This window comes from Epinephelus moara, chromosome 5, assembly GCF_006386435.1.
Source record: "Epinephelus moara isolate mb chromosome 5, YSFRI_EMoa_1.0, whole genome shotgun sequence".
Lineage (NCBI taxonomy): Eukaryota > Metazoa > Chordata > Actinopteri > Perciformes > Serranidae > Epinephelus > Epinephelus moara.
This window is the reverse complement of record NC_065510.1, coordinates 26,742,085-26,769,971: the sequence shown is the minus strand read 5'-3', so window position 1 is coordinate 26,769,971 and position 27,887 is coordinate 26,742,085. Positions and strand designations below refer to the sequence as shown.

The following is a 27,887-nucleotide window of genomic DNA, read 5'->3' as shown; positions in this document are numbered from 1 at the left end:
ATTCAGGTTAATTAAGTTAACAAAACCAAGAACATCAGTTTGACACACAGCAAACAGCTAGTGAATGTTGTGGTAACTTATAAATTTGGTATGATGACACCACCTCATTTTATCAGAGGTTTCAGATACTTAACGGAAAGTTAATTTTTATTGAGGTACATACACCCCGATTAGATTTATCCATGGGGACCCCCAGCATAGAGTCCTGCACGGGTGCAGTTTTACAAACCCGCACCCACCTGCATCTGCACAGCTCAGTACCAGAACCAACCCATTACTCATAATTATTTCCATGTCAATTCTGGACCCGGCCCTAACTAATAATTTTAATTCCCGCCACCTAACTGGTAATTAAACACACTGTTTTGCCTCTACGTCTTTTTGCATAATGTGCTGTCCCATTCATACATGCAAAGCACCTTCTCAGTCAGCTCCCACTTGCCGTTGATGTAATGCAAAGTGACACAAAGATAACAGGTTTCGTGATTATTATCTGTCCACATACCCAAAGTAACTGCCCCGTTGCTGTCAGTCTGCTGCTTCCTCAGCTTCAGAGTGACATTTCGTCGAACGTCCTCTGCATATTTTGTCAGTCTACCGTGTAATACAGTTATCGGATCAGGTAGAAGCTGCTGAGTGTCCACACTGGATGCATGGGTACCCAACCTAGTGTATGACTTTGCTCCAGCAGGTTAATCCACCTTTAAAGGATAAAGCTGGCAATAATCTGTATTTTTCTGTTTGTCATCACAAACAATGACTTTGTAGTATCTACTTCTTCTCTTTATCTGACAATTTTGTTTGTGTTTAATATCAGGGTCCAGTTGGTCCAGCAGGTCCCCCCGGCCCCCCTGGCCCCACGGGTCTGTCTGTAAGTATACAAGATAATCTTGACATAACATGCAAAAATGTAGGCGCCCTTTTTAGCATCAGGATTACTGACACATCTTCCCTCTGTATTTATTTAACTCTTTACCTCTCTCACAGGGTGCCATTGGTATAAAGGGCTCTAAAGGAAACCAGGTAACCATGATGCTCATTGTGTTATTAGACTGAAGTAGTCAGTGCTATTACATCCTAGCCTCATACCTCTACCACCCCTAAGTGATCCCTTTGCTCTGTGTGTATTTAGGGTCCAATAGGTCCCAGAGGGGACACTGGGCCCGCAGGACCTCCAGGACCACCAGTAAGTTTTGCTTACACAAATTTAATTAAACAATCTTACAGTTCTCATTAACTTAAAATTATCAGAAAAAAACATCTGTTTCCTACGCTGCTTCCTTAACTTTTCCAACACCTGTATCTGCCCTCTCTCCTCTCCTCTCCTCACCTCACCTCGCCTCTCCTGTCCTCTCCTCTCTGCTCCTCTCCGCTCATCTCTAATCCACAGGGACAGCCAGCAGCTGGGATGTCCCCTCTGCCTGAGCGAGGACGGAGAAGGAGAGCCCACTTCTTGGTGGATGGTGCTGCATTTGAAGAGGAGGAGGAGGCGGAGGTGATGGATGGGGGAGAGGAGGAATGGATGCAGAGCGACCAAGCGGAGCAGGACGGTTGGATGAAGGAGAAGCAGGGCCAAGGCATGGAGGAAGTGTTTGCGTCTCTGTCCTCTATGAAAGTGGAGGTGGACGGTCTGCGTAACCCACTAGGGACATACCACAGCCCCGCGCGCACCTGCAAGGAGCTTTGGTTCCTCCACCCACAGCTCCCCGATGGTACTTTATCAGTTTGTGTCTCCAGCCATTTGCTTATCACAGCTGTCTGCCTGCATGTTGACTCATTTTATCTATATTTCTTCTCAGCTGCCTCTGCATCTGTTATCGTCTGTGCGATTATATCTCTGTTTTTGTTGTTGACAGTAGTATTAGCCTTGAGTTTTTTGACCCCTCTGCCCTCCTCTCCTTTTTTTTCTCTCTCTTGCCAGGTGAGTACTGGATAGATCCCAACCAGGGTTGCCATAGAGACTCCTTCAAGGTGTTTTGTAACTTCACTGCACATGGAGAGACGTGTCTGTACCCTGACAAGAAGTTCCAGTCGGTTAGTTTGCATGCAGAAACACACACACTTGCATTTTTTGAGCAGAACCGTTAAAAGCGAAAAGGAGCCTTTGCCAAAAGCTGAACGGCTTCTCAGAAAGAGATTTAACATTATCTAGTCATCTGTGTGTTGATTCAGAACTGGACACTGATTTTTTTGTTTGTTTGTTTGCCATCAGGTGAAGTTAGCAGCCTGGAAAGGGGAGAAGTCCGGCACCTGGTACAGTAAATTCAGGAAAGGACGGCAGGTACAGTGTGAAGATTTTGCTTGAGTGTGTTTTAAATACAAGACTTCAAATGAGAAATAGTTTAATCACTGCTGCAAATGTGGGACGTATTTGGTTGAATGCTAATTAGCAGCATTTGTCAGCTATACAGAGGCACTCAGCATTTTATTAAGTGAGTTTTCAAAGCAGCATCTAAAACATTTGGCAGACGCTGATATTCAAAGTGTTTGATTGAGACGAAAACATCAGATCAACTGAAGTCAGACGTTTGGTAGCAGCCAGATCATATCAGTGATGAGCCGACCACACGTATTTTTTTTCTGTTTTAGAACCAACTTCCTTGCTTACTGCAATGATGCATTGATGGGGTAGGAGTAAAGTTCCCATCCACCACAACCCTCGGTGGTGGTTTATGCAGCTCGGTCATGTATTCTGACAAACTAAATTGGATGAGGTTAAAGATTCTCGTCCTTGTCGCTGCACTGCAAAAGCAAAAGAAGTGTTAGTAAGTGATAGGTAGGTGAGGGCCACAAATTACTGCAATGAAAACTACTCATCATGGCAAGTAAAACTAAACAAAGGGCTGGCAGTTCCCACCAGAACAGGCAGCATGTTTTTGAGGACTAATGAAAGTCTGCATGTGAAGATGGCGAGTCGCTCTGCAGCCCAGATCTCTCCCAGGGCCACCGCAGAAGAGAAAACAAAATAGTCTTGGGGAAATTTTGCAAGGAGTTTTGTGTGAGGACGGCTGTGGGCGAGGAGTAGATCGGAAATATTTTGCTCCAAAGAAAGGAACGTGGTGGCCTGGAGGAAATCAGGTGCTGGTCCGCTCTGGGATTTATAAGCTTTTAAAAAAAAAACCTTTTAAACATTATGTCAGGAGTTGCAGTCTTGAGAAACATGTCCTCATAAAGACAAACAAAACAGAGGTTAACAGCAAAACTAACAAACAGTGACAGCGATGATTAACATAATCAGTATAATTAGAGCGGTTGACAAAAACTCATAATTAGCATTTAACCTTGTACAGTGTGACACAGTGTTATAGAGGTGTTACAACAGTGATATAGGGATTTCAAAGCCATTCCTCATGAACTTTATTGTTGGAAAAACCAGAGTATTAGACTTATTATGCTCATTTCCTGGTTCATAATTGTATTTTGGGTTTCTCTTGTACAACATGTTTAGACACTTTAATAGTCAAAAGCACTTTATTTTCCTCACACTGTCTGTACTGGAACACCCGTAATCACCTGTATTAACATACACACGTGTACACATTACACATATATTCAATATCTTCACAACCAGACATGTTCCAGCAGGAATATGATCCAATACAAGATTAATATGATATTTAATAGATTTCATGTAGCTACATGTAGCAGTGTAAGCTACTTAATGTAAACACTTGCAATTAAGTGGCAACTCATAGAGATTACTTTTACGTATGTTTACTTCATTATTTAAAACTATGGCCACTGGCACTATAACATTATATATAAGTGGCTCCAGGGAGGGTCTGTTGGTCAGTCCACCGCTTTAGTTTAGACTGAAATATCTCACGAAATATTGGATGGGTTGTCATGAAATTTTACAAATATTAATGGTCTTCGTTGGTCTACTGACTTTGGTGATTCTCTCATTATACCTCTAGTGCAGGTCAACATTTTTTCTTATTGTGTTTATGTTTTATACGTCTGTGCTGGCTACAGCTGTGGCCAGAGGCATTATGTTTTCAGCTTAGGAATCCCTTGAGGGAATTTCTTCAAATTCGGCACAAACACCTGCTTGGATTTAAGGATGTACTGATTATATTTTTTGGTGGTCCAAGGTCAAGGTTATTGTGTCTTCATTAAACATGTTTTTGGCCATAACTCAAGAATTCATATGCTAATTATGACCAAATTTCACATGAATGTCTAACAGGATAAAATAATAAAGTGATGACATTTCATATCCAAAATGTCAAAGGTCAAATTCACTGTGACATCATAATGTTTTCTGGCCTTTATTCAACGCTGTAACTCAGGATCAGAAGAGGAGACATTTGGTCAGATACTGAATTGATGGCACTAATTTTGGGTGTCCATCTTAAGATGTGATTGTACAGATCTTTTGTGTTGCAGCATTGAAGATTTGTGTGAAACATCAGCATTTTGCCAAAAAATACACTTTATACCGTTTATTAAATGTAGACAATTGTGTAGACAATTGTAATGATCGCCTGATTTTTCATGAAGGACCACGATTAGGGCAAAGCTGCACACAGCATCATAAACCTCTCGGTCCCTAAAACAGTATGCCCCAGATGTTCATCGAAATTGTGCTGCTTTAAGATGGTAGGATGGTGTACCCATATGTACCTTTCTCTTTGTTATTTTAGCCTTATAAAAATCTGGTAGAGTCCAGGTGTAATGCAAATTTGTAGTGATAATCCAGAGTTTGTTTTCTTGCACTTGATTTAATTTAGGATGAAATGTGCACAATTTACAGTGTACGCAGCTACCTTTCTGTGTACTTTACATGTGTGTGATTCTGGCGTTCTCCCCCAGATTACCTACAGCGGGTCAGACGACATTCCAGTCCACGTGGTCCAGTTGACCTTCCTGCAGCTGTTGAGTGCGACAGCCAAGCAGACCTTCACCTACCACTGCCTCAACTCTGCCGCCTGGCTGCACGCCGCCACCCACAGCCACGAGCACGCACTGCGCTTCAGAGGCGCCAACGGGGAGGAGCTGACACACGAGAACACACATTACATCACTGCACTGTATGACGGGTGTCAGGTGAGTAACACAGATATACTGTACGCGCGAGTGTGAACACCTAGATTTGTTTTCTGATTGTTCGATGTGTTTCTGTGCCACAGACGCGCTCAGGGCAGGAGAGGACGGTGTTGGAATTTGACGCTCCACTGTCCAACACGCTCCCCATCATTGACGTGGCTGTGCCTGATTTTGGGAAGGGGAACCAGAAATTTGGTTTCCAAGTCGGCCCGGTCTGCTACAACGGTTAACCATGCCGGGAGATTACAACAAGAATAATTTAATAGGAAAAAGAGCCATGGACACTTTTTACATGCAGGGAGAAAACTACATTCAAGACTTACCTGGTGCCGCATATTTATAAGTTGATTTACCTACAACAGTGTTCTTCATCCACACATTCACTTTTTTATACAGACATTCATTCACTCTCTTTAGTTCAACTTGGTCATCTCATACATTCACTGTGTTTTCAGGAGCAGTGCATAAACGTATTGACTGTCAACCACATCCTCCCTTACACATTTTGTTTTCCTGTCATTCCTCTTTGAAGGAGTGAGTGGTGCTCTCACTGTCCCATCCATGTCTGCTCATACATTCATTGATCTATGCACTCAATAATAACATATTCATAACCATACACAAGTCTCCAGACATTATGAGTCATGTTCAGAAACACCATATTTTAGCAACATTCACCCACCATGTGGTTCTGCAATGTCATCAAACCTCAATTTTCTGTGTTGTTTTTGTTTGTTGTTGTCATTGTTGTTATAATTATCTGTTATGTGATGTATATTGGAGTGTAATTCATCACGGTGCTATTATGTGGCTCCCTGTGGAGTACATTTCTTTGTAAAAGGGAACTGGGGCAGTGCATTTTTTTTATATATATATATTGTGAAGCTGTGTTTTATATTTTTTCGACATAACAAAACCAAACTGTGGTACATGATTGCCTCGAGGTCTTTCTGTGCATAGTTGTGTGGGGAAGTGACTGAGTAACATATTTTAATAAAAGTACATAATGTACATTTAAGTTAATATGATGCAATTTAGTTTTATTGAATGCATTTGTGAAGCAGTGCCAACAGAGAAAAGGTTTGAGGAGCAGAGAGAGAGACACCATCTGCTGCTCTCCAACCAGGGAATTCATTCAGTGAGCTCTTTTTAGGTCCGCACTCTAGTCTGCTTCTACTAATACACACACTGCACTTCTCTTACTGTTGTGACACATGGTCGCATGATGGCTACATACAGTGTAAGGGCACGGGCACACATGAGCAAAATGAACACTGGTAAATATTTGCCTCCTGTTCGCCTCCATTCAGTGTGAGCGAAGGAAAGAATAAAACATTTGTTCTCATTAATAGCATTTGTTTCGATGTCTCACAATGGTATACGCCTCCCTGCGTATTAGTCCATCTTAGTTGGCTGGTGTGCTAACTGATATAAACCTTACCATGACGGGTAGACTGTGTGACATTCCAGTCTATGGTGAAGACCAGAGGGTTGAAGCATATTGAGGCAGGTAGTGCCCGGCGATGGAGCTGTTAGCTTATGGCTCGGAAAGTAGACAGTGAAGCTAGCTAGGCTATGTTATAGATTGAGATATGCTCTGAAGCGTGAAGAGGTGTTTGAATAATGCTGTGTTGTAGCGCAGGCAATTTAATGGTAGGTGGATACACCTGATGCTGACGTTGCAATCACCAGCCAATCAGGACTGGCTTAATAAGATAAATGCTTTTGAGAAATATGCAGGGAGGCATATCCCATAGTGAGACATCTCACTCATGCTACTCTCAGAACCGGGGTTACCCAAGTAACCTAAAGTTTGTGGTGGCAAAGCAACACATGATCACATGGCATGGAGTTCATCTGTGGTGAACTTTACGAAGTCACAGCCTCAATCAGTAACAAAGAAATATGTGTGGAGAAGATAACAATTGTCTATGATAAATTGATAATAGCCATAAAAAAATACAAACTGCCCCACATGAGAGTGTGCTCACTGCCTCACTGGCAGTGAGCTGGCAGACAGGATAGAACGTAAGAAAATGGAAATGTACTAATAACATCATATTACAGAGTGTTTATTAGCAAGCTAGCCAACATCAGCAAACAAGTTGGCTTTCCATTTCCATCACATCAGTCACTGCCCACATTCAACATGAATATTGCCTCGGCAGGCGATGGTCACTTGCCTGTATTCGCTCATGTGTGACTGTACCCTAATGCATGTCTGTTAAAAACAATTTTTAGGAACGGCAATGTCAGTCAGTCCACTTACTTTAAAATATTTCAACAACTATTGTGAAGATTGCCATGAAATTTCCGACAGACATTCGTGGTCCCCGAATTGTTGAGAAGAAATCTTGGCTTGGGGGAAGGCATCAAGTGTTTTCAAGCCAAAAAGGCTCAAATCCAAGTGAAGTCACGAGTCATTTGTGTTTAAGTCCAAGTCAAATTACAACTCTTTTTTGATTTTGTCAAGTCAAGTCTAAACTCACCAAATTTGTGACTCAAGTCCAGGTCATGTGACTCAAGTCCAGGTCATGTGACTCAAAACCTGGGATTCTGATCCAGATTAAATTTTTTTGGCCCGGAAGCATACCAATTTAAGTGATCCCGCTTTCTTAAAGTGTCAGCATGAGGTTGAGATGTTTGTATTTTAGTTAAATGTCTCAACAGCTATTTCATGGATTGTTATCAACAAGTGTTCGTGGTGCAGAGATGGTTGATCCTAATGACTTCCTCTGACCACAAACAGGTTGATAATGTTTTTTTAAAGCAGCTGTGTGGAACTTTTTACCATTAATAAAACTGTCCCTAGTTCGTATCACCCCCCCTTGAAGATCCGCATATTTATTTGAACCCAACAGCGACAAAAAAATACCTTTCTCTATATGGCTATTTAGCGTAGCATCGCTCGGGTCGGACACAGCGGAAGTCAGCAAACCAGAATACGGCACCCGAGGCGGAAGTGATTCTGCTCGCCCGCAGTGATTAAACCACAGAAGAAGGAGCCGTGTTTACAGTGTTCTTCGAGTAAGCAGTACGCAACGGGCATTGCTGAACACATAACACCTAACAGTTTTACCAGAGATGTATCTATGAGGACTTGGTTGTACTTTGATGTCATGGCGGATAACGAAGGAGCATAATCTAAAATTATCTGTGACTGTGACCATGAACACAAATATACAGCAGGCAGTTGTCCTCAGTTTATAAGAAATTAAGAGCTACACCAGAGCATTTATGAACAGGTCTTACTTTACTACTAATTTGTGTGTAACGTTAGCATGTTAGCATGTTTCCACTAATTACTTGGACTGACCTAATGTTAGTAGCATTAGCTTTGCAAGCAAAGGCTGCAGGTAACAGCTTTGCTGTGTTAGGATTATGTTATGTCTTCACTGTGTATCTTCACATAAAAGAATACTCAGATAATTTGGGAGTTTTGCCCTTTCTCTATCATTACATATTGAGACAACATGATCGATATCTTTTTTGTGTCTGTACGTCCAGTGGCTGGGTCTCAGCAGTTAGCATGGCGCTTATAGGGGGTCAGTATGTCCTGAGCTGTGATCCGCGGAGGGATACACCGGTGAGCAGGCACAGACGTAGCTTGTAAACAAAACTCAGCTGTTTATTTAGCCTAGCGATATCTCCGGACTATAGTAGCTGCAATGGATGACTTTGAACGCGATTTTGTAGAGTTTCTTGTAGCGGACACAGATCCAGAGCCACACCTGTTTGAGCCGGAGCACACAGATGAGGAACTCCATGTGTTGGATGCTGAGCGGGCGAGAAGAGAGGCTGAATCCTCCGCTCCCGTTTTGCTGCCCAGAATGGGATTCGGTGCTACCATCGTTGGGGAGATATATCATCAGGAGGAAAAGCGCCGCAGAGAGTGCATCACAAGGAGTGAAAATTTTGCAGCAATCACTAATCCTGGCGTGATTGAAACTTTTTTTCATGGTCCTAAGATGAACTGGAAAAAAAGGCCCCAGGCCTGCAGGAGCTGATGGACAGCTTTCAGTCGGGTGAGTAATATCGTCCCTGTCGTCTCTTTGTTTGCTTTTACCGAGTGACATAGGGTACCTGTCCCAGAGCCAGCTGCAGCTGTTGCTCACCGGTGTATCCCTCCGCGCAGGATGTACTGCTAACCGCTGTCTCAATATGAAAATGATAGAGAAAGGGCATAACTCCCAAATCGTCGGAGTATTCTTTTCACATAATAATGCGGACTCAGCATATGACTTGTTAACTGTTTATTCCTCCTTACACCAAACGTACACGGCTGCTTCTCATTGTTTCCAGTAGCACAACAACGGTTACTACATTACCCAGGATAACTTGAGGCTCACACTACTACGGTAGCCTTAGTAGCTCAAAATACACAACAGATTAGATTAGATCAGAACAGAAACACGACAGGAGAATTTACTGAGTAATTTTGCTGTTTCCACTAATTACTTGGACTGACCTGACCTTAGTTAATCCTCTCGCTCTCCAAAACAAATGCATGCGGTAATTGCCGGCTGCAGTCGGAATTTTACACCAGGCTGTGGGTGTCATACCGCTTCGACCAAAGGGGCGCTATAATCAACGAAAATGAAAAGTTCCGCACAGCTGCTTTAAGTAAAATGTCTCGACAGCTATTTGGAAGATTGCAGTTAAATTTGATACAGGCATTAAAATTCTCAGGATGAATTGTAAAAACTGATAATCTCTTGGATGTTTTAATCCAGCACAGTTTTGCCTTAGTAAAACCTCACAGAGCCACACTGGCTGTAAACTTGTCCTGTCAGATCTGCATTTGATTTATTTTTTCTGCTATTCCTATAGCATTTTTAAGATGGTTTTGGGGTATTTGATGACCATATAAAAACATTTCAATAAAAAGATGGAGTAATATGACAATGCACCAAATGGCTGTTTAAAAACCTGTATTCTGAAAGGTCAGAGAAATAGATTGGGGCCAGTCCATTTTATGCCTTGTAACTGATCAGGAAGATCCTGAAATATGTATTCTTAAAGCAACTGGACGCCAGTAGAGGGATGATAAAATGCACGCTCTGTGTTCCAGATAAAAGCCCAGCGACTGTATTTTGAACCAGCTCCAAAGTGCTTTGTGTAAGTGCAGAACATGGGGAGTATAAATTGAAATAAAGGCATAAATAACTTTCTTTAGGTCGGCAGCACACAGACCCCTTGTTCAAATGTCAAATTTGAGTTGAAGATAATTCCTACATTTCTGGCAGGGGGCTTAAACTGGGATGGCGTGAGGCCAGGCTTTTCATTAATTTCCACTCTCAAGTGAAATTGTGTCTAAGGTGATTTAAGGAGGGGTGTGTGCACACCTGTGTGTGTGTGTGTGTGTGTGTGTGTGTGTGTGTGTGTGTGTATGTGTGCAGAAAATGTGCTAGTATTCTGTATTCATTTTGTCCTACAGCTTGAGGATACATCACTCATATTCTCTCCTCCTGCCCCAGTCATCCCTCATTCACCCTTTTTGATGACCTCTCTCTCTGTTCCTCTGTCTATCCTCCTGACATCTGCAGTACAGCCAACACTGGAGAAAATGATGCTGAAACTTTAATGAGACGAAGCAGATGAACACCACGAGTGTTTAACCGCAAATTTTTTAGCAATTAAATATAGATGGCGTGACATGAAAGTCAGTTACATAGTAGTTAAATACACCCACAGTGGCAGCAAGCTTGGGAAGGGGCATATTTGAGGTTATGCTCTTTGAGCTTCCACCCAGGGAAGATTCAACACTGTTCAATATTTGATTCCTTTTTGTGTACTGAAGATAGATGTCAGTGTCCACAGAGATCATGTGAAAGCCAAGAAAGACAGTAAAGAAATTTTGTCTCTTCATTTATCTTAAACAACTAAGGGACTGGTTTTTTTCGGAGAGGATTTCTGTTTGTGTTATTTTTTTATTTTTATTTTTTTAGCACGATTTTTAAAGAAAACATGCCTTTTCAAACCCATGCTATGAATGCTTCAGTCACGAAAAAAAAAATTCAAGTTTAAATAATGATATTTCATCAAATAACTTTATTTTCCGTCTCATTTAAAATTTGGCCCAAAATAAACTGTTTGCACTTACTAACCAGTATGCAAGACAAGAGAAAAAAAAGAGTTATTTCGAATAAAAAAAATAAAAAACGTAGTCAAACCCAGTCGTCCTCTGACAGGTAGAGAACTGTCCCTAACGTATTAACGTTTAAATTAGCAGTGTGGCTAATGGTAGCTAATGATAATAAGTGGTAACTGAAATATCCGGACATAGCTAACGTTATTGAATAGCTAAACGTAAGGTGATGCAGACATTTATGGTCCTCAGAGATTAAAATAATAATTTTGGCGATTCTCTGACCTCAACCAGGCGTCAACAAAAGTAGGTCAAACTTTCTTTCTAACATGTTACAGCTAAATACTCGATGCTAAGGATTAGCATGTAGCCTAAGCTAGCTAGCTGTAAGAAGACCTAGCTTAAAGTACAGTTTATCCCACAGCAACGGTTAGAATATTCTCCCGTTTTTTACTTGATGACATGGCAAATGTACGAAAATATAATGAAAAATAATAATAATATTCTGTGTAATACCTTTTATATATGTATGTATGAAAACTGTCTAATACTCATACAGAAGCATAAAGCATTCATTCGGGGTTTTTTTCAGATTATTATCCAAAAATTCAGAGAAAATATTTTATGGGGAAAAAATATTTGCTCTGTTTTTCTGAATTGTTGTCTCATAATACTGAGAAAGGTTTTTATGAAAAGGAAAAAAAAGTGCTTTTGTTTCTCTGAATTCACAAGATAATCTCCTATATATATATATTATATTTTTTTAATTAAAGAGATAATAATAATAATCTCAATAATTATTTTTTCTCCATGAAAACTTTTCATAATTTTGACATAATTATCTTGTTAATTCAAATTTTCTGTTATCAAGTGAACACATTACGCCTCCATATTCACACTCTATTTCATTTTAATGTTTTTCTTTTGTCAGATAATTCCTGATTTATACCGTTATTTAAGTAGTTATAGACTTTTTCTTTTGGCAAAGATCTTCTATAACTTCTATTTTTAGAAAACATTAAGGCTATCATTTAAAAAATTTGACATCTTAACGTTTGTAAAACAGGGCACAAAAAATTGTTAATTAACTGTTTATATTCCACAAAGGGTTCGAAAAAATATATTGTTTTGAGATTGGTACTGAAACTCATTTATTGCATCAGCCCTACTGTTACAGAGAAGGACTGCAGCTAATTTTTATTGACAATTACCTGCTGAATTAATCATTTAAATGTTTGATGTGTGTCAGAAAATGGGGGGAATGCAGAAAAATGTAAATTCCTATAGCCTCAAGTCACTGTATTAAAATTGCTTGTTTGGTTTGAACAACAGTTCTAAACAAAAGTCAGTTATTATCACATTGAACAAATAAAAGCAGCAAATCCTCAGGGACCAGAACTGGGGACTGTTTGTTATTTTCCCCAGCCATATCTTTACAGCACAACACAGGGCTCGAAATAAAACTGGCATTATTTTTGCACTACTCGTGTTGCTCATGTTAAACACAAGTTCATGAGGCCAAAACCAACAGTGTTATCTCACATGCAATCTATCACTTACAAGTGCACCTACACACCCATTTACAAACTGTATCCACTGCCTGTGTTGACGTAATAGAAAATCATCCTTTTCTCCAACTCCTCCTCCCCTACATCCCCCTCTTTCACCTTCTCTAAGACTGTTGTCCTCTCCATTTGGCGCCTGAGTGGCTCTCCTCAGCATGCAGCCAACACCAGGACTGTGTTCCTCTTCCTCAGCCAGGGGGGATTCAGCCACTCCAGTCCAGCCACGACTGTAGTCCATAACCCTGAGGCTAACTAAGGGAGGTGTACAGTCCCCAGTGGTACCTGAAGCAGACGCCAGAGCCTCTCCTAAGTGCTCTGCAGGGTCATAGCCTTTTTCTTTTTCTTTTTCATGCCTGTGGTGAGCCAAACCTGGGTCAGGACTCGGGAGACCAAAGGAGAGAAAGTGATGGAGATGGGTCCACCTGGAGCCTTTTGGGTGCTGCAGCTGCTGTTTACTGTCTGCTCATGTAAGGTAAGAAGATGCCCCCACCTCCAACTTCTGATCTCTGTGCTGGAACATCACAAGCTAGAAAACTTGCAGTTTTTCCAACTTTACATCAGATGTCCAGGGATGAAGTTGATGGAGACTAATTTATAATCTCCCACTGTGGAGAGATGAAGTCCTCTTTTTTTTCAGATAATCATTTCTAACTGAGTATTTGTGCTGGGCTCTCAAAGCATAGAAAAGTGAAGTTTAGGGTGGTAATACACACTTTGGCAAAGCACCTTTTTTTGCCTCTTTAAATTCCCATATTTAAAGCTTGCACTTGTTTGCGTTGGAGATGTATTTATATCTCTTTGAAAAAGCACGCCTTGTAAAAAAAAAAAAATCCCATTTGCTTTCACCCTGGGTCTTTGAGCCTTTTTCTACACCGTGTCCAAAGAAATGAAATGCTTCATGCATCGACAGCATAAAAAGGACTAGATAAATATAATATTTGCTGCCAGAGGAGTTCTTGCCAGCATCTTCAGAGTCTTCCTTCCAGTTACTCCTAAAATCACATTATTATGATTTTTTTTGGGGCTTTGCACACAGAGAAATCATCGTTATCTTTCATTGTGCAGTTTAACGTGCCTTCTTTGGGCTCATTGTTGCGGATTAGATTAGACATTATTAGACATTGTCAAAGTTTGGGTTTCAGTCTTTTTTATCTGCTGTTCTGTGATGTATTTTGCAACTTTGCTTTGCTCTTGCGCTCTATAAAAAACATTATTTCCTAGAAACACAAAGAGAGGGCTACCTGAGTCAGTGACCATAAATACCCTGAAGGTGTTTCACACTGCTCAGTTGTCATGTCGGCTCTATTGTGGCCCCCCATCTCCTGACGACTGTGTTTGCCCTAAGTGCTGCTGATTGAAATATTCATGTTAGTTCTGCGTAGTCGCTGAAGGGCTTTTTATGTATAATCCATGTGCATCCTGGGGTTTCTTTGCTCAGACAAGAAAGCCTGAGCATGTAACTGCTGATGAGAACAAAGGCACAATAAAACATTTAGTGTTGGTTAGTTAAATTGTCGAAACATAATCGCTCCAGGCGTGAACCACAGAGCAGCCGTGTTCTTCTCTAGTTGAGCTGCAGTTAAAAGATGCTCGTCTTGTTTTAATACCATGAGAGGTGCTCCCACACATTAGCTATTAACACTAATGTTGTGTAGAGGGTCTTCGACACCCTAGGCTCCATTTAATAGCACAAAACATACCTTACATTATTACATCAGCTTGGAACTTAATGGCATTTCCTAATTTTATGAGACATGCTTATAAATATGGTTTTGAATTGATGACAAGCTTCAGATGTCTGCTACAGAAAATTATGCATTACTTGTGTTTGATGTCTGTAGCTGTAAAACACAGATAAACACAAAGATTTTTATGCAGCATCACCTCTTTTAAAATCCCAAATAACTGTATTTCTGTCTCTAAGGCGTCTACTTGACTCTAAACATAAGAAACGTCTCTATGTACTATCTCTGTTGATGCATTACTTTCTAGCAGATAAAAGGAATTTATTATTTTTCAACAAATTGCCCATATGTAGAATATAAAGCTATTTATATTTCCTAATAATAATAATTAGGCATTTTATTTAAAGGCGTCTTTCAAAGCACTCAAGGACACCTTAGAAGACACAGTTTAAAAAACAAGCAGCGCTGCATCCAGACACCATAAAATCAAGCAAAGCAGTAATAGACAATAATAAATTAATAAAATAGCTAGGTATAAAATCATAGTCGTAAAAGCTAGGTATAAAATCGTCATCATAAAGTCATCATTTCTGCAAAATGCAATGTGTGTGTGTCACCATCACCACCAGAGTGAGATCAGACTGAATGTGCCAGCCTCATTTGGTGTATTAACAGTGCTTTATGGTCATTTCCGTATTTCGTCACCATCATCAAATGTGCAAGCCCAGTTTGTGGGAAAAAGTCAATGTAATTAGTTTCATATATACAGTAGAGCAGTTGAGAGTAAGTAATGCCAGTGTCACCAAAACACAACAGTTAATCCAACATTTCACTGAAGATAACAACATGTATTCTCATTCTAAACAACTCTACCAGTTATTTTATCAATTAATCATTTGGTTCTTAAAATGTCAGAAATTAGCGAAACCCATCAGAACTCTTTAAAACCCGACAGATGTCATCAGATGTTTTGTTTTGCTCAACCAACACTCAAAAACTCAAAGATATTCAGTTTATTATTAGTTAAGACAAAAATAACAAATGTTAATAACTGAGAGCGACATCTGTGGCTGAAAATGAAAAAAAAAAAAATATTGCTTAATATTTTTCTGTCAGTTGACCAATTTATAAATTCACTGTTTCAGCTCTAAACTCCTAATATTCATCTCTTTTTTGTCAGTACTTAATTGTCATGAAATGTGAAACTTGGTATTCTCAAAACAGTCCGTATGCAGACTAAAAACATTTCCGTAATGCATTCTATTTTATTTAAAGGCACCTTTCAAAGCACTCAAGGACACCTTACAAGACACAGTTAAAAAAAAAAGCAGCAATGTATCTATAGATCATAAAATCAAACAGTTCTGTAATGTGCAATAAAAGTTAATAAAAATGACTAGACAAAATCCTAATTATAGATATCAGGTATAAAATTATCATCATAAAGTCAATATCTGTGCAGGTTACCATATATGTGTCAGCATTAAATAAGACAGAGTATGCCAGCTTGAAAAGGCGTGTTTTCAGATGGGATTTGAAAGTGGCAAGGGAGTCAATATTGCGAATGTCGTGGGGGAGAGAGTTCCAGAGGCGGGGGGCAGAACGGCTGAAGGGTCTAGAGGCCGTGGTAGTCAAGTGGGCAGATGGAGATGTGAGTTGGATTGCAGAAGAGGATCTAAGAGTAAGGAAGGGTGTGTAGATATGAAGGAGTGCAGACAGAAAGGAAGGGGCTTTATTATGAAGGGCCTTAAGAGCCCATGGGGAAAGAAAACATCTTACTGTCTTTGTGAAGTTTAATCTGCAGCGTCATCACAAAGTTGCAGTTTGATGCATCCATTATTTCCTTATAGTTTAAAGTAACTGCAAAAACAGTATACTAAGATAATTAGTATATAGTATACTGCACACACACAGTATGTCATGTGGAATTAGGTCATACTTATGCTCTGTAGAAGATTTACTAGCTCCTTCTGATCTGCAGCCGCTGGGCAGGTCGACACAAACACTACAAAATACTCCAGTGATACATTGGTTGTTTTTTTTTGGGCGGAAGGAATTTATTTCCTCCATGGAAACGCTGCAGAGACAGATCAAATAAGACATCCTCTGAACATCTTGTACTTCCTCTCAAGTTTTGATCAAATCTAGAACGGAACAGCTTGCATACTGAGTTTGTGGTCGGGGACCACATGGGACTGCTGGCCACATGGTGGCAGTGTTGCACCAGATTGCAATCCACATGAAGTACAAATGCACACTCTAACACACACACAGGCACACACAGAGACCAGGGACAGGTCAATCCAGAGCATTGTGCTTTCATGTAGGCGTTTGCATTTAATCAATATAAAGGAAAATAGGAGCAAACAGACAGAGAGGAAAAGAAAGACATGTGTATGCTGCAACAAAGATGAAAAGGGGAAATTAGGGGTCCGAAAAAATAAGATGAAAAGGAAAAGAAGTGTGGGTAGGAAAGTAGACAACAAAAGAACAGGATAAATGTTTGAAAGGTTTTTGTTATCTTAATTCATATTTTATATTATGTGCTCGTTCATTTAGGGAATATTGTTCAAGAGGAGAATGTGCTCGTTTGATGAAGAAGTTGAAAGAATAGATGAGAGCGTGAGTGAGAGGGAGAGATGCAGGAGTGCGTCTGAGAGGGAGAGCGACAGAGAGAGAGAGAGAGAGAGAGAGAGAGAGAGAGAGAGAGGGTGGAGGGAGGGAGAGGCAGAGAGTTAGTGGATAAATGAGAGAGCAGCGCTGGCTCAGCCACAGCATCTTACTGCCAGGCGAAGGAAGGAGTCCAGGAAACACACACACACACAGAGAGATCAGTAGGACCTAACCAGCTGTTTCCAGGAACATCTCCTGCAGCCTGAGCTGAGCGTTGGATGTTTGGACTTGATGCATCTTCACATGGAGGCATCTGGAGCGGCTTGTGCTCCAGGATTTATTCTCTAACCTGTGGCAGTGTAGGAGCGCAGACTTCAGCAGTGGGACGATCCCGGCTGTGGTTTTTTGGATTCTAGAGCTGAGAACTCATGAGCATGTACACAACATTTTACCTGTAGCGTCATGTTGTGTGCCCTCTGTTTTTTAGCATGACTGCTGTCAACAGTTTAGACTGTGTGTAAGAGCCAGCCAGAGTTTCTGTTTGTGTGTGTGTTGTGTGTGAATGTGTGTGTGCCAGGATGAGTGTTCCCATGTTGAAGATTGGCGCGGTGCTCAGCACCATGGCTATGGTAACTAACTGGATGTCCCAGACTCTGCCGTCGCTGGTCGGACTCAATGGAACCGTCATTTCCTCTGAAGGCACACATGAGCGAATCGTCAGTGTATGTATTCTGTATATACACACTTTACACAATCACACTGTATGAATTTTATCCAAAACAAAAATGTGCTTTTTTTGTCACCAGAAGTTCATCTGTCACATTCTTTAAAATATGTAGGAGTCAGATATAATAGTGCAGAATTTTTTTGTTGTCGAGGAGCAGCTGTAGTTATCTTGTGTTCTTTCAGTGTACACTTGCATGCTTCAATCAGCTGTTCCCTACACATCAGCACCCACTCTCTGTATATGCTGTGATTGCATGAGCCCTCTAATGTGACATTTAATTTGATTAGAGAAATTGTTGCTTCTGAATTGCAGCAAAACACTCAGACAATCTACAATTACAGAGACAAGGAGTCAAATTCAGGGATCAACACATTCAGGAACGTTTAGCCCACATGCAGCAGATATTTGATCTGTTCACTGGTGCAGAAAATAGAGCAAAGACGGAAAAGAAACAAAAAGGAAAATACGCTTAGAGGAACAGATTTAGAACAACATCTGAAAAAAAGAGCACAGCATGTCGCTACTATGAAGAATAAATAGCACTAATAAATAAATAAAGAAATGAATAAATAATATTTTCTGTTTATGACTCATAAACAACACATGTACAGTATGCACCAACTCACACACACACACACACACACACACACACACACATACACACACACGCACACACACACACACACACACACAAGCAAGCAAGCAAGCAGAGGGGTAATAGGATTGCTCCCTCTCTGACTTACTGGGGTGATATTTCTCCTGGGGAAGGCTGACTCACCCGTGGGACAGCCAGCGATTTGTTGCCCTAGCAACACCCTGGCAACCCTCGACATGTAGATGCTGGACCACTGCACATACAGGTCTCTTTAGTGTGTATAGAAAGTGTGAGTGTGTGTGTGTGTGTGTGTGTGTGTGTGTGTGTGTGTGTGTGTGTGTGTGCGTGTGTGTGTGTGTGTTTGTGTTTATGTGCGCGCTTGGACTTTGCATGATTTAGCTTTCTGGCTGGAGAAGCACCTCACAGCTGCTTTGTGGCGGCACTTTGCAAGTTCAGCAAAGTGCATGCAGTCTCATGCAAGAGGACGCCTACACACAAACACAGACACACTCGCAAAAACACAAACACACACAAGAAGTGGCTGAGAACAGATGGAGATGTTAAAAGTGCAGGCTCGCTACTTCATGCTATGCCAGGAGATGATAGACAGGACATTTCTGAAGTCTTTAGCTGCTGTGGAGCTGTAAATCAGTTGTGAATCATGTGAACACACATATATATATATACATATATACAACATATATACATTGTGAGCTAGATCAGGTGCTGCCAACGTTTTTTGTCTTATGTTCCCTCACAGCTCTGTCAGAGGAGCTCACTCCTTTACTGTCACCACTGTCATGTTCAAAACTGGGTGTTATTTAACACTACTAATTATATAACAGTGGAATTGTTACTTTTTCATGCAGTGGAAATGTCAGTGTTTAGGTTTGTTTGGTCAAGTTGTATCTTTTACTTTTAGCAATCTCTTTCAACCATTTATCCCTTACTTTTAGCTTTTTCAAATGTTTATTTATAAGTGCTTGCTGTCGATGGTATTTTAATAATGAATCCATCACTTTTCGTTGAATATTTTACCTGTGTATTCATTCATTTTGGCGAACTATTACAAAGTCGAATCCACAACTGTAAGCTAACTATTTCAACTATTTATCCATTAGCTAAATATATCAACCAATTATCCATTAAGTTTAGCACATTTATCTATTACGTACAGCTCTATTGTGACCATTTATACAATACTTTTAGCCATTTTATCCATTAAGGCTGTTACACACCACAGCCATGGTGAATTAACAACACTTTGCGTGCAGATACTTTGCTTTAAAAATACGTGAACCGGCAGTGATGCAATTTTTGTCTGTACGTCTGTTTCTCACAGCTTGATTGGTTGATGCTTTCATTTGTTGTAAGAGCTCAGAAAAGTCGACCTAATTCAGAAAAAAATATGTTTTTTTTCCACTGCGTAATATGTATTCTGTGTGAAAGCGCTCATTACAAATACAGGCCTTTAATCCAGTTCTTAAAGCAATTTATTTTAAGGTTTATCCATTATGGTTAGCTCTCTGTTGTGACCATTTATCCATTACTTTTAATCAAATGTTTAGACGTCTTTGCATGCTTGCCATCTAACTAGTTTTCACGTACTCTCATTTGGACTACGTAGTATCCAGGTGTTACAGTTGACACAATATGTAATTATATTTTTAAACTGTTTTTTGAATTAGTTGACCTGCTCCCTAATCGTTGCCTTTACCCTCTGGCAGAGGTACCCCCTCAGATGCAAGTACCCCTTGTTGATGGCAACATTAGACATTTAGATTTTTGTGTGTAAAATACGCCCTTACACTCTTTTGTCCTATCTCGACTGCCTCTGCCTCTATCTGTTTAATTCTTGCAGGAATTTAGCTCTGTTAGCTATCTACTCTGCCTCTCTATTTGCACTGATCATAATCAGCTGAGCTGCCTGAGTAGATTTTTATCATTTTTCCCTTGTGTGAAATGAGCCCTTAGGTGCCGTATGTCCTCCTCTGTTTAATTACATTGAACAGTAGGCACAAACGATGCTTAAATTCTCATCCCAGCCACGTCCTCCTGTTTGAAACCCCCCCCTACCCCCGTCAGCTCCATTGTAAATGGGACTTCAAGGTTACCACACCAAACCCAGCTGATTGATTTATCAGATGTTTCCCTCTAGGCCTCCGCCTCCCCCTCACGTACCTCCTCTCACGTCTCCATCTTTCCGGCTTCCTCCTCTGTCGTTATTCTTTTTCAGGGTTTGTAGGGCAGCTTCTCAGACAGATTACTGTGACAGGCTGGTGTGTGTCAGGTTGAGCTCAGCCATGCCTTTACATTGTTCTTAAATATTAACACTTGTGTAAGTAGGTCAAACTGAAGACCTAGTTAAACCTCACCAAAATGAGCTCATGATTTCATGTGTTCCCTAATTTAATGCGTTGTGAATTGGGTCCAGCGTTTAGACCTCAGGGAACAATTGCTGTCACCTCAGCACTACCTAATGAGGTCCCAAATAACCCAAAAAAACTTAAAAAAAGAAACGTGTTATATAACAACTTCGGGGGTATTTTAGAAATATTGATGAACGTATGTGTCTTGCTGTGTGCCGTGAGCCTTGAAAATCACATCAACAAATGCATATTGTTCCCATTAAAAGCCTGTTTGCACTGTTCTTGCAACTGAATGAATAGTGAAATTTAACCACAACTACCTCATACTACCACTATACCTAATGTTGCAATTTAAAAAACACTGAATTTATAGCATTGAAATATTTTCATTTGAGAGACATCTATCTCTATTCACGTGCTCTGAATTTTCAGGTCATTTAAAGTAGTGCAGATTTTATGGAGCAATAATGACATTCAACCAAAGTTGTGCCTCCTGGTAATTTTAAGTTCAATATTCACCCTCCTTTTTGCTGAACCGGATCTCACTCTGAAGTTGTCGAAATCCAGCGCTTGGGCAGTGACTTGCAGCGTCAGAGACCAACGAAAAAAAGGCGTCCTTCAACGTCAGCATGATACGTGGCCGGTTGCCATTATAGTTTAACGTCAGGGGGAAACGTGGTGGAACAAGGACAAAAGTCAAGACGGCCAAAGTCCGAGTAGGGCAGGCGGGAGAGGTGGTGGATGGGTCCAACAAACACCGACCTTCACCCAAGACGGTGGTGTTCATGCCCCGTAAGATTCTCGAGCCAAACACGGTTCTTTTTTCCTAAACTTAACCACATGCTTTTGTTGCCAAAACCCAACCATGTGTGTTTGTTGTTGAAGGAAAAAAAGCATCAATTTGCGGTGTTTGTTGTACTGACGTAATGCGTTTATTTTGAAAGAGACTGCATGGAAACGTTAATTTCCTGTGAAAACGGGAGTGTATTTTGAAAGAAGACAATGCACGTAACAGGCAGAACTTGGCATGGTGTCCGAGAATGTAAACAACACCCAACACCCAGGGTATGTGGACGTGGAAAGTTCATGACCAAATGTCAATATGTGACGAGGTCGGAGTGACAATGTGTTGTTTTGCTCTGTTTTTGGTCTCCACCAGCTCCTGATGGAAATATTTGGCTCTTTAGCTGCTAAATGCTCCACAATGTTCACCAGCTTTGGTTGCTAACTTCTTTCAGCTATTTGGTGCTGCACAGGTGGAGTACAATTTAGTATTATCACTAGTGACATGTTGGCCACCAACAAGTCGGCTCTGTGAGCCAGCTCCGTTTTTAAGTTAACATTTGAACACACCTTTTTTTTTTCATGTCCCATCAGAGCGCACATTTACTGTAAATCACTACAAAAGAAATACATGACAATGACCAAAAAAGATTTATAAACAGAACAGAAATATTATGTTTCATATTATATCATACAAAATACATTGAAATATGTGTCTGTATAAGGTTATGTAGTTATTTTTTTATACCATACCATTTCAGTAGTAGTGTTATTTTTGCATAAGGACAGCTATTCTTTTTTTTCTTTTTCTTTTTTAAACTTTGTTTTTTATTTTATTTTCAATTTTGTTGACAATCACAACCGGTGATAAACAAGAATACAGAGGGGCATCTCCAACATGTGTGGTTTTTCTTCTCAGTTCTTTCCAATTAGTCCAGTTAATTGTTGGTATCACTTTCCATGTAGGTGGTCCATTTCCTCCAGTTTTTGTCAAATATATGTCCCTTGAGTTTTAGTTTGTAAGTCAACTTTTCCATTGAGTGAATATCCAGGATGATCTCAAACCATTGCTCCTTGTTTGGTATTTCCACTTTGTACCAGTTCCTAGTTATAGCCTTTTTGCTGGCAATAAGTAAAATTTTAACCAGATACCTATCTTCTTTTTGCACAGCTTCATCGATTTTTCCCAGGTACATGACAACACAGTTATTTGGGATATCATAATCCAATATGTCCTTAATAGTTGTATTTACAATATTCCAAAAAGGTTTTAATTTACAGCAGCACCAGAAGACATGTGTATGGTTGCCCTCTTGGTTACCACAGAGCCTCCAGCATAGTTGTTGGGTCTTTAATTGTCTGCTCTTGGTCTGAGGTGTTATGAAGAACCTAGTGAGGTTCTTCCAACCATATTCCCTCCATGTCTGTGAGCTGGTGGTAGTGCATTGTGTCATGCACATTTCGTACCAATCATCCTCCAAAATGTCAATATCTAACTCTGATTCCCATTTGCTTTTGAGGTATAGTGTTGAGTTTTCTCTATCATCCTGGAGGGCTTTATAAAAGGCTGAGATGACCCTAGATTTACCCTGATCATATGCATCCACTATAATTTGGATAATGCCATTCAATTCAGTTTTAGAATCAATTCTAATCTCTTTCATAACGTAATCTCAAATTTGTAAATATCTGAAAAAATCTTGTTTTTCTAATCCAAATTTCTCTTTTAATTCTTGAAAACTCATACACTTCCCCTATTTAAAAATGGTGCAGAGGGTAATTCCTTTCTCTGTCCATTGTTTAAACCTTGAGTCATTCAGACCTGGTAGAAACTTTGGATCATACGCCACCCAATTTAATATTTTTCTCTCTGCTTGTAATTTGTATTTCCTCATTATCTTTTCCCAAATTTCCAGTGAAAAATTTGTTATTGGATCTATTGTCCTTTTTATCATTTCTGTTTGTTCTTTATTACCCAACAAAATTGGAATTTGTAAATCTGTAACTTCCATTTCCATATCTTTCCACCTCGCTTCATACTCAGGTATGCACCAACATGCTACAGGTCTCAGCTGTGCTGCATAAAAATATTCTTGCAAATTTGGCAAGGACATTCCACCCCTACTCCTTGCGAGTTGAAGAGTTTTATATCTTGTTCTGGGTTTTTTGCCGTTCCAAATGAACCTTGATATGCTTTTGTCCCAGGAGATACATTTGTTTTGAGGTATCATTATTGGTAAAGATTGAAGGACAGCTATTCTTGACATACTGTCAATATGACCAAATATTTTAATGTAACGCACATGTGTAATGTTTGATGTTTTGAATCTGATCCACGTACCACTTTCACGTACAGGAAGTAATTTAATCAGTTGTTTTGATACCCTTGATGTGCAAGTTTGATTTTTACAGCTTGAATCTTTAAGGTTCAGCAACAGCATAAATTAGTTTAGTTCCAGTCAGATTTTAATTTCAATACTCACAATATTCAAAGAAAACAGTAAGGTATTTAGTTGCTTCTCAAATTAGTTACTTTATAATTTGCTCCCATATTATTCAGTGATCTTTTTTTCTGGATATAAATGTTGCACTAAACCAAAACCAAAATTATATGCTTAATAAGTTGAATGTTAAAGTTTTGAATAAAATCAGAAAACATTTTTATGAAAAGGCAACAGAGGTAAAAAAGTAAGAGTGAAGTCGTGCTTTGATATGAGTAGAAATCATTTTTTTGTACAGATTTCTGTGAGCTCTGGGGAGCCGGTGACTTTTTGCCAGAGAGAACAGCAGCTCCGGCTGTGGATGCAGAGGGTGGAAACTCTCCAGTTCTGCTGCAAGCTTTCCTGGACACAGGCATGTGGGAGATGTCACAGCCGATTTTAGCTGCAAATGAGAAATATCTAATTTAGACACAGATGTCTGTGGTGCAGTCAAGTACAATAAAGTGCAAAGAGCATGCACTCTCCTTTTTAACATTAATGGACACTTAAATCACAATATGTGTCCAGTCGAGAGCTCCCGAAATTCCGCTGAGATTTACCAGCAAGATAGAATTAGACAGAAACATTTTTAAAGGAAAATATTTGTCCACCCTTCTAACGACAGCCTGACCTGAATAACATCCTGAGATTCTGAGCAAATATGTGTTAGAAAATACACAAAAGAAACTGCTTCAGCAGTATGACTCATTGGGTCCTTTTGAAAAACACTTTTCACACGAAATAACTATAATACAGTAAACACAAAAACATAAAACACTTCAAGGTCTAGCTTTAGCAGTCACTTCATTTTGTTTTAAAGAGGCACACAATGACTTAGACCCTTTTTAATGTTAAATTATTCTCTTTTCATTGGCACCTTCGTATCAAAATACAGACCTTTTAAAATTGATTCCTGTACATGTCTCTTATATACACTGTACTCCTATATTGATACTGTGCTCCTTGAACACATACTGTGTACGAGTTGTAAACAGCCTGAAGGGAGAGGTCCTGAGGGATGTGATACAGGGCAAAATATTCCACAACACTGTTGCCAGTGCTCATGGAGCTCGTGGTGTTTGCACATGATAGAAGCATATTTAATGAATATACACCCAGGGAGGAATTTCATGGCGGCTACGGTGGCCATGGCCCCTCTTTCTGGCCTTGATGCCTTTTTGAAAATCGTATGCCCATTAGCCACTGTGGCCTCTCCTGTTTTTTTTCTTTCTTTCCCCACCTGCCTCCCAGCTCTCCCCTGTCAAATCCGCCTCAGCAACAGAATGTTAGTACATGTGCTTGATTGGTCAACAGTTGTGTGCGTTTGGAAAAAGTCACTCCAAGAGTCAGATCACACTGTGTCACAAACTGGACTGTTGGAATATAGCATGTGGCTGTTCAGAGCGCCATGCCATGGGAGCAGCAGAGCATAGTCTGCGCACACTGGAGACAGAGCAGCAGAGCGCCCATGCAGTGAATGTGAGACTTAACCGTTCGATAATTCATATAGAAATAGCCCACTCTATCTCTTTAAACAACAGTGCTCTCATTTTTGTGCAGAGTATCAGATTGAATTTTAATCAACACGTGGTCTGAGCAATAAGAACGCAAGCATGAAAGAGCTCTCGTTTTGAAGTTTCTGAGGGGCTGATCGGTGCTGCGCAGGTGCAGGTTTCAACAAAGATGAGAAAGGAGCGAGATGGCTCACTCGTTAGCTATTTCAGTCATAAACTCTGGAATATTGATTAAGTGTTAATTAAAGGAGAAATTTGCCACATTTTAAGTGGATATGCAATCAGTGTTGATGGTAAATGCAGTCAGTTGAAACAATAAATTCCTCTGTGCATGCTGTATTTCCTGTCATTGCAGTGCCACCATGCACCAGGATGCGCTGCGCCCAAGCTCCTGATGCTCAACCTCGCAATACTCCTCAAACCTGTCCAGCAGGTGGAGGTGGGCGCCTCAAACATGGCTCTGTTTTAAGGAAGTAAAGGCGTTTGAAATAACTGACTTTACTGTTCAACTTGAGCAACAGGAAAAAATGACATAAATTCAATAACACAGTGTTATCAACAACAAACATGCCTTACTGTATAGTACTCGAAAGCAGTTTATCACCACCACAGCCAAAAGCTATTACTTTGTCAGCTGAAACACAGTGTTAGGTGACAGAAATAATCACTCAGTGATCATCTGCCCTCTCAGCCTGCTGGCTTTGGTTGTTTTTCCAGTTTATCTTCGTGATCCTGAAGAAGGTCTTTAGTGATTTTTCAACTGGCCACGGTTAACCCAGTCCACTGTTCCAAAAATCATTGACTCTGGTTTGGTCAAAATAAATCCTTAATTCAGTGAGTAAGATGTGAAATGCTCCACACTGTATTTCCCTGCTGTCTCTCAGACGGCGATGCAGCAGCTCTTGGTCACTTATCAGAGGCAGAAGCAAAATAAAATGACCAAAGAAAAGTGATGTACTCAAAATACTTTCTTTATCAAATAGTCCAACCATAGTCTCCAGCACACTTTTGTCCTAATGAGAAGTAAAACTTACATGCATAGTAACACACACATGGGCTCTCTCTGGTTTGTAAGTGGTGACAGCCTCCAGAAAAACACTTTCCACACTGACATTCAGTGCAGCAGAATGATTCAGTTTCTTTTGGTGTCAGGAGGCCATTTAGCAAAGGCACCACTGGTCGCTGTTTGCTCTCTGCAGCTTGGGTTCTGGAGGGTCCCACCAGCAGTGCCCTCATGTGCGGCTTGGCTACAGCGTCGGCCGGTTTCCACTTCATTTCTTAGGGTTGATCAAATAAAAACTCTGCCTGAATATTTGAGTCGGCAAATGCACTTTAAAAACTATCCTCATTCATAATCCTCTGCACTCATAATACATGATGCCATTTTGGAACACGCAGCTACTTCGCAATGCGAGACAAGAAGGTAGATTTGTGTTTTTGGTGGGCACACCCCCTAGGTTGGGGTTAGGGTTAGGGTTAGCACTAGAAATACAGGCTGAAATAGCCAGCAGTTCTTCCGAGCACCACTGACGTCACTAGTTCACAGAAGAACAGCAGATTTTGAAGCAGCCCCCTGAGACACAGAGAGCACTATAAATGTTGTTTTATGTCACAGTTTACCCCAAATTTGGTGAGATGAAGTTAATGTTGAAAAACGGTAAAGTTGTCCTTTAATGTCGCTGACTATTTGTCCATAGGGAACAATGCAAAGTCTTAGGGCTGCTGTAAAACTGCACCTACTTAGGGCAGCAAAATTTTGTATCATTGGCGTGTCAGTACAATGGACAACCAAGAGAGGATGGCAGAGGAGACACCTGCACACCAATACAACTGGGCTGGACAGCCACAAAAAAGGTTCACAGGCTGAGTGTCAGGGCACTGATGATAGTCAAAGACTTGCTGCCGTTTTCATTTATTTTTTGTTATTTTTTGCACTTTGAGCACCCTTTATTTTGTTCTAAATACATTTTTGCATTGATCTCAGCCTGTTAACCTTTTTTTGTCTGTCAGTCCAGTTGTATTGGTGTCTCCTCTGCCATCCTTCCATAGGGAACAATCCCATACATAAATCTGATACATGACAAAATATGTTAACTACAAACAGTGTATACGTCCGTCTCACACACACATATGCTTATAGATGTGATGTAAATATGCTGTCACAATAGTCACCATATTTACCCATATCATATGCCATGTATCCCTGCGACCCTCAAGAGGATAAGCGGTTACGGAAATGAATGAATGAATGAATGAATGAATATACCATGTATGGGCAATATATCAATATTTTGTTGATATTGTGGTGTGAGACTAGATAGTATCATCTTATACTGTATTTGGATATCATCATACAGTATCATAAGTGTAGTCTTTTTCTGGTTTTAAAGGCTGCATTACAGTAAAGTGATGTAATTTT

The 27,887-nt window shown here is 40.2% G+C and overlaps 2 protein-coding genes across 3 annotated transcripts in view; both read left to right on the top strand.

Annotated features, from left to right (window-relative positions):
- Positions 1 to 6,401, top strand: part of LOC126390823 (collagen alpha-1(XI) chain-like) — a 55,150-nt gene extending 48,749 nt beyond the window's left edge. Inside the window, exons 59-66 of the mRNA XM_050045295.1 lie at positions 818 to 871; positions 988 to 1,023; positions 1,133 to 1,186; positions 1,391 to 1,712; positions 1,922 to 2,034; positions 2,213 to 2,281; positions 4,816 to 5,049; positions 5,133 to 6,401. Coding sequence (XP_049901252.1) covers positions 818 to 871; positions 988 to 1,023; positions 1,133 to 1,186; positions 1,391 to 1,712; positions 1,922 to 2,034; positions 2,213 to 2,281; positions 4,816 to 5,049; positions 5,133 to 5,279 — 1,029 coding nt within the window. The 3' untranslated portion in view covers positions 5,280 to 6,401. The remainder of the gene's footprint in view (positions 1 to 817; positions 872 to 987; positions 1,024 to 1,132; positions 1,187 to 1,390; positions 1,713 to 1,921; positions 2,035 to 2,212; positions 2,282 to 4,815; positions 5,050 to 5,132) is intronic.
- Positions 6,402 to 8,796: 2,395 nt separating this feature from the next.
- LOC126390916 (noelin-2-like) overlaps positions 8,797 to 27,887 on the top strand; it is a 47,778-nt gene continuing 28,687 nt past the window's right edge. The window contains exons 1-2 of one of the 2 annotated variants that reach the window (XM_050045427.1): positions 8,797 to 9,074; positions 12,815 to 13,174. In XM_050045427.1, coding sequence (XP_049901384.1) covers positions 13,052 to 13,174 — 123 coding nt within the window. In that variant the 5' untranslated portion in view covers positions 8,797 to 9,074; positions 12,815 to 13,051. Of the gene's footprint in view, positions 9,075 to 12,814; positions 13,175 to 17,164; positions 17,723 to 27,887 lie in introns of those variants that run through there. The other variant, XM_050045426.1, reaches the window with a different exon arrangement.